Raw genomic sequence first — 7,808 nt, 5'->3', positions numbered from 1 at the left:
CGAAAAGGGAAATATTTACAAAAGTTAGTTTAGTTATGTTTAAATATTATGTTTAGCTGTCTGGAGACCATGTTCTCAAAATTTATACAAGAAATCAAGGATTAAACTTCATAACAATTAGAAAACCACACTGTGTAAAATCAAAGAGTTAGTTAAAAGATATTAAAATAGTTTTACCACTGGTGCTAAAACGAAATGACTCCATCTCTTCCCAACACCTGGAACCAAAACCTTTCGAACTTTCATGTAAACAAACCAGGGCACACCAAATGCTCTGTCTGCAGCAAGGTACCACCTCTGCACAGGCATTTGGGTGAAAAATGTGGAAAATGCCTGAGGGCTCTTTGAAGCAGCTTGGGAGAAGTGAGAGCAGGAAAGAGGCTCTTCTCTAGGGTAAGTTTGTTTAGTAGAAAGTAAGCAAGTTGTCAGGGTAAAAGTTGACAATGTTGATTCCAACAGTTTGAACTGTGAATAAACATCCAAAGGGATTATGTTACTGAGAATTAGAAAAGATTCCATTGAACTCAATAGAGCATTTGTGTTTTCAAAGATAATATGCCTTCAAGCCACACTCTGGATGCACAGTTTAGGATTAGAATTACCCTAAGCTCTTTCTATGCCGCATTAAAGAACACAGGATTTGACCTCTCTTGTATGCTGAAAAATGTTAGAACAACTGAATTGGAAAATACTATACACATGTACATTTGTACATCTGAGGTAGACTAAAGAAATTTGGAGAAAAATATGTTCTTTCCAAACATCTAAACTTAAACATAGTTTTACTAACCAATTTAGGATTTATTAGCCATAAATCACTTTAAAGTTTTCCCTCCTTAATGACCTATCCAAGAACAAAAAATAGGGCCTATACTTATGAAACCCATAATCCTCTTTTCTGCTCTCCAAAGTCACATTTAAATCTGGCTTTCATCTACGCTGTTGGGTTTTTCACCAGTTACAAGATGGAAAGTTAGTAGAGACTTGTGCTTTTTCAAAAGCAAAACAACTTGGTTGCCACTCAGTAATTCCTGGTGAAATGCCAGCAAGTTTGTAAAAAATTTTTAAATTTTCCTAACTTGGAGCTTACAAAAGTAACTGTGAGATGTTCATTGCCCATCAGACATTGCATCTTTTTATTTTTAATATTCATAAACAAGAAAAAACATACACTTCGATTTATTCAAGTTTATCTGAATCAATATAATGCAGATCTGCCTTGCGTACCCTTAGGAAAACGGAGGTAACTCAGACTGCTGTTCTTAGTTCATCACAAGTCCTTCATGATTCTCACACTAGAGTGTGCTATTAGAATTTTTTCCAAAGTTTGACAAAGGCATGCCACTCACATGCTCTTTACAAGCAAAGTTTGCAGCAGCCCTGCAAAAAGTTGTTTCTCCTTTAAACTTTCACATATATTCACTTCCCTCCTAGAACCAAAGATGTAAGTGAATATGGCTCAGTCTCATTGCCTCTTTGCTCTCAAAAAGAAAATCAAATTCCCTAGATAGTTTCAAACTCTCCCAAAAATAGAACATTCTCAGCTCTGCCTGTGGATCATTATCTCTTTTACATTTCATCTTTATATTCACTGGGTTCACAGAAAGGGCATACACAGAAAGAGGAAAATAGCTGCTTCTTAGACACCAAATTTAGTAATTCTCTCAAATCTATTGGCACACATCTAAAAAGTCATATTTTTACAAGGCTTCATTAGGTTTTCATTGGTCCTTCTTTTGAGAACACACATGCCAAACCACCCATAACCTCAAGTCAAAATACATCTGCAAAATATAATAAATATTTTATATGAATACTCATCATGATTTTAAAAAGGATATGTGGAAAGAGACAGACAGATCATCTGAATCCCACTTCAGTGTCTCCCAAGCATCAAGCTGCTAACCAATGGAGACCATCAATCTACAGTGCTCTAAGATTCCAGCCGACTCCAATACCCTTACCTGTTAATATAAGATTACTGTAAGTATTGGAGAATTGCTCCTTTAGAAGAACCAGATGCATCTGAGCTGCCTTCTCCCGTTGGAGCTCCAGCATAACATCAGGGTGCTGGGCAATCTTGCAGCCTTTCTGTTTATCCAAGGCAACATCACTTCGAACAATGTCTAAAAAAAAAAAAGGAAGGCAGGCAGCAAAAACAAACAAACAAAAACAAACAGAAACTATATACACAAAGTCCTGTTTCACCCAGTATGACAGAATTTGTAAACTACTACATTTTCATCAAAATGAAAAGATTCGGAAATAAACCTGAAGCATCTCCCACTTCACAATGCATCCTAAAATTTTCTCTGGTCATTTTCAAAATCTTTGGAGACCTGTTTCTTAGTTTTCTCTGACCTCATTTAAGATTCTCACTCCTTGGTTCCCCTTCTTAGCTCACCTCCAGGAATTATTTACCTCCTGGGGCATTTTCTTTTTTTTTTATGAAGAATGACTTCATTATTTGAAACTAGGGCCTTTTCTTTACATCTTTTACCATGGGGAAAAACAATACAATCTTGCCTGAATACTAGTGACTATGAAGGTCATTGTCATGCAGCAATGTGAAAGGTAACTCTAGAAACTTTCAAGTTTTACATAACAAACTGAAGGATTTTAGGGAGAAAATGCTAAAAATTAAAAAAAAAAAAACTGTTGACATCAATGGCTTTGGAAAAGAAAAACTAATGCTCATGTCAACAGTACCAATAGGAAAGATTTGGCTCTTTAAGCGATATCATTGACACCTAAAAGAAAACAAGGTAGGAGACATGAATGGTGGGCCATCATTCTGTGCAAAAGATTTTCATTTTTTTTCTTTTTTTTTTTTTTTATTTTAACTTCTTTATTAAGGTGGATACAAAGAGCCCTAAAAGAGAAGCTCAGATATAAAAACAAACTCATGACAATTAAGCATTAAGATGTATGGTTCACAAAGATTACCCAAATGTGAGAATAGTGCTCACTCACTTTAGATAAAAACACAGAAGCTGGTTGCAAATAATGCAATATTTATACATAAACATATTTATACTAATTTCTATGATGTAGGCAACAAGATGAACTCATTTAACAATCAAGTAAGTAACTAATCTCGAAGATATTCTGAGCCTTGAATATAAAATTAGAATAAAATGAAAAATAACTCTAGTTTACAAGATCATAATCAAAGGTAAGAGGAATAATAAATAACTTTTATTTAAATTACACTTTATAAAATTTTTAAAATACAGTGCATCATTAAATCCTTTGAACCACTGACGAAAGCAAACATTGTTGACTAGCTGACCTATATCCTAAACACAGTATATTCACCTTTGCCTTCCTCTACTATAGAGAGTGAAGAGCCAAAATATACAATACCCCAGCTTTCCTTGAAAGTCATTAGTAGCCATGTAACATACTTCTGGCCAACGCAGTGCAGCCATATATCCCTAGGGGGTTCCCTGGCCAAATTAAAAGAGAGAACCTCACTAAGAAAAAAAGTTTTTTTCCTTGAGCATTTTAGTCCTTTCTCTTCTTTATGCCTGAAATATAACAAAAGGCCCGAAGTTATAATAGCCATTTTGTGGCAATGACTCAAAAAGCACAAGGGCAAAAGTCTTACATACTAAAGATGGTGAACAGGAAGATGAGGTGAGCTTATGCCCCTAAGGTCATTACTGAGCTATCATATTTGTGCTGAAAAGCTTATCTTTTCTTTCTTGTTATGTAACATAAAGGCACTATTTGTATAAACCACTAATGTGTACTGAGTCGCTCAGTTGTGTCCGACCCTTTGTGACCCCTTGGAATGTACCCCTCCAGGTCCTTTGGAATTGTCCAGGACAGAATACTGGAGTGGGTTGTCATGTCCTTCTCCACGGGATCTTCCCAACCCAGGTCCCCTGCACTGCATGCAGATTCTTTACCATCTGAGCCACCACGGAAGCCCAAACCATTAACAGTAAGCTATTTTTGAAATCCTAAATAGATTTTGTTGTGGTGCACAGGCTTCTCATTGCTTTTCATTGCAGTGACTTCTCTTGTTGTGACCACCTTACTTGCCTCTTGAGAAACCTGCATGCAGGTCAAGAAACAAGTTGAAACCAGACTTGGTACAGTGGAATGACTCAAAATTGGCAAAAGTATGTCAAGGCCAGAGATCAAATTGCCAACATCCGCTGGATCATCGAAAAACCAAGAGAGTTCCAGAAAAACATCTATTTCTGCTTTATTGACTATGCCAAAGCCTTTGACTGTGTGGATCACAATAAACTGTGGAAAATTCATCAAGAGATGGGAATACCAGACCACCTGATCCACCTCTTGAGAAATTTGTATGCACGTCAGGAAGCAACAGTTAGAACTGGACATGGAACAACAGACTGGTTCCAAATAGGAAAAGGAGTTCATCAAGGCTGTATATTGTCACCCTGTTAATTAACTTATATGCAGAGTACATCATGAGAAACTCTGGACTGGAAGAAACACAAGTTGGAATCAAGATTACCGGGAGAAATATCAATAACCTCAGATATGCAGATGATACCAACACCACCCTTATGGCAGAAAGTGAAGAGGAACTCAAAAGCCTTTTGATGAAAGTGAAAGTGGAGAGTGAAAAGTTGGCTTACAGCTCAACATTCAAAAAACGAAGATCATGGCATCCGGTCCCACCACTTCATGGGAAATAGATGGGGAAACAGTGAAAACAGTGTCAGACTTTATTTTTCTGGGCTCCAAAATCACTACAGATGGTGACTGCAGCCATGAAATTAAAAGACGCTTACTCCTTGTTAAAGTTATGACCAACATAGATAGCATATTCAAAAGCAGAGACATTACTTTGCCAACAAAGGTCTGTCTAGTCAAGGCTATGGTTTTTCCTGTGGTCATGTATGGATGTGAGAGTTGGACTGTGAAGAAGGCTGAGCGCCTAAGAATTGATGCTTCTGAACTGTGGTGTTGGAGAAGACTCTTGAGAGTCCCGTGGACTGCAAGGAGATCCAACCAGTCCATTCTGAAGGAGATCAGCCCTGGGATTTCTTTGGAAGGAATGATGCTTAAGCTGAAACTCCAGTACTTTGGCCACCTCATGCGAAGAGTTGACTCATTGGCAAAGACTCTGATGCTGGGAGGGATTGGGGGCAGGAGGAGAAGGGGACGACAGAGGATGAGATGGCTGGATGGCATCACTGACTCAATAGACGTGAGTCTGAGTGAACTCCGGGAGTTGGTGATGGACAGGGAGGCCTGGCGTGCTGCGATTCATGGGGTCGCAAAGAGTCGGACACGACTGAGTGACTGATGTGATCTGATCTGATCTGATGTCAAGGCTGTATATTGTCACCCTGCTTATATAACTTATATGCAGAGTATATCATGCGAAATGCCAGGCTGGATGAAGCACAAGCTGGAATCAAGATTGCCGGGAAAAATATCAATAACCTCAGATGCGTATATGACAACACCCTTATCACAGAAGGTGAAGAGGAACTAAAGAGCCTCTTGACAAAGATGAAAGAGGAGAGTGAAAAAGCTGGCTTAAAACTCAACATTCCAGTCCAATCACTTCATCGCAAATAGATGGAGAAAAAATGGAAATAGTGGCAGATTTTATTTCTTGGGCTCTAAAATCACTGCCCCATGTCCAAGGAGCTGTGGCTGCACGGGTGCAGGAGGGCTGAGAGGAGCTACTCCATGTTCAGGTCAGGAGGGGCAGCTGTGAGGAGATACCCCTCATCCCAGGTAAGGAGCAATGGCTGCGCTTTGCTGGAGCAGCCGTGAAGAGATACCGCACATTCAAGGTAAGAGAAACCCAAGTAAGGGTAGGGGTTGCAAGAGGCATCAGAGGGCAGACACACAAACCATAATCACACAAAACTAGTCAATCTAATCACACGGACCACAGCCTTGTCTAACTCAATGAAACTAAGCCATGCCATGTGGGGCCACCCAAGATGGGAGGGTCATGGTGGAGAGGTCTGACAGAATGTGGTCCACTGGAGAAAGGAATGGCAAACCACTTCAGTATTCTTGCCTTGAGAACCCCATGAAGAGTCTGAAAAGGCAAAATGATAGGATACTGAAAGAGGAACTCCCCAGGTCAGTAGGTGCCCAATATGCTACTGGAAATCAGTGGAGAAATAACTCCAGAAAGAATGAAGGGATGGAGCCAAAGCAAAAACAATACCCAGCTGTGGATGTGTCTGGTGATAGAAGCAAGGCCCGATGCTGTAAAGAGCAATATTGCATAGGAACCTGGAATGTTAGGTCCATGAATCAAGACAAATTGGAAGTAGTCAAATAGGAGATGGCAAGAGTAAATGTCAACATTCTAGGAATCAGTGAACTAAAATGGACTGGAATGGGTGAATTTAACTCAGATGACCATTATATCTACTACTGTGGGCAGGAATCCCTTAGAAGAAATGGAGTAGCCATCATGGTCAACAAAAGAGTCCGAAATGCAGTACTTGGATGCAATCTCAAAAAAGACAGAATGATCTCTGTTCGTTTCCAAGACAAACCATTCAATATCACAGTAATCCAAGTCTATGCCCCAACCAGTAATGCTGAAGAAACTGAAGTTGAACGGTTCTATGAAGACCTACAAGACCTTTTAGAACTAACACCCAAAAAAGATGTCCTTTTCATTATAGGGGACTGGAATGTAAAAGTAGGAAGTCAAGAAATACGTGGGGTACCAGGCAAATTTGGCCTTGGATTACGGAGTGAAGCAGGGCAAAGGCTAATAGAGTTTTGCCAAGAGAATGCACTGGTCATAGCAAACACCCTCTCCCAACAACACAAGAAAAGACTCTACACATGGACATCATCAGATGGTCAACACTGAAATCAGATTGATTATGTTCTTTGCAGCCAAAGATGGAGAAGCTCTATACAGTCAGCAAAAACAAGACCAGGAGCTGACTGTGGCTCAGATCATGAACTCCTTATTGCCAAATTCATAAGGGCTCTGAAGTGAAGAAAGTAAGAAAAATTTAAGAAAGTAGGGAAAACCACTAAACCATTCAGGTATGACCTAAATCAAATTCCTTATGACTATACAGTGGAAGTGAAAAATAGATTTAAGGGCCTAGATCTGATAGATAAGAGTGCCTGATGAACTATGGACAGAGGTTCGTGACATTGTACAGGAGACAGGGATCAAGACCATCTCCATGGAAAAGAAATGCCAAAAAGCAAAAAGGCTGTCTAAGGAGGCTTTACAAATAGCTGTGAAAAGAAGAGAAGTGAAAAGCAAAGGAGAAAAGGAAAGATATAAGCATTTGAATGCAGAGTTCCAAAGAGTAGCAAGGAGAGATAAGAAAGCCTTCCTCAGCAATCAATGTAAAGAATAAAGGAAAACAACAGAATGGGAAAGACTAAAGATCTCTTAAAGAAAATTAGAGATACCAAGGGAACGTTTCATGCAAAGATGGGCTCGATAAAGGACAGAAATGGTATAGACCTAACAGAAGCAGAAGATATTAAGAAGAGGTGGCAAGAATACACAGAAGAACTGTACAAAAAAGATCTTCATGACCAAGATTATCACGATGTTGTGATCACTCACCTAGAGCCAGACATCCTGGACTGTGAAGTCAAGTGGGCCTTAGAAAGCATCACTATGAACAAAGCTAGCGAGGTGATGGAATTTCAGTTGAGCTATTTCATATCCTGGAAGATGATGATATGAAAGTGCTGCACTCAATATGCCGGCAAATTTGGAAAACTCAGTAGTGGCCACAGGACTGGAAAAGGTCAGTTTTCATTCCAATCCCAAAGAAAGGCAATGACCAAAGAATACTCAAACTACC

The 7,808-nt window shown here is 39.3% G+C and overlaps 1 protein-coding gene across 1 annotated transcript in view; it reads right to left on the bottom strand.

Annotated features, from left to right (window-relative positions):
• Positions 1-1,218: 1,218 nt before the first annotated feature.
• LOC105002735 (inactive heparanase-2-like) overlaps positions 1,219-7,808 on the bottom strand; it is a 77,140-nt gene continuing 70,550 nt past the window's right edge. The window contains exon 3 of the mRNA XM_010859551.1: positions 1,219-2,126. Coding sequence (XP_010857853.1) covers positions 1,924-2,126 — 203 coding nt within the window. The 3' untranslated portion in view covers positions 1,219-1,923. The remainder of the gene's footprint in view (positions 2,127-7,808) is intronic.

This window comes from Bison bison, unplaced genomic scaffold (genome assembly GCF_000754665.1).
Source record: "Bison bison bison isolate TAMUID 2011002044 unplaced genomic scaffold, Bison_UMD1.0 scf7180017864456, whole genome shotgun sequence".
Taxonomy (NCBI): domain Eukaryota; kingdom Metazoa; phylum Chordata; class Mammalia; order Artiodactyla; family Bovidae; genus Bison; species Bison bison.
This window is presented reverse-complemented; position numbering and strand designations above follow the sequence as displayed.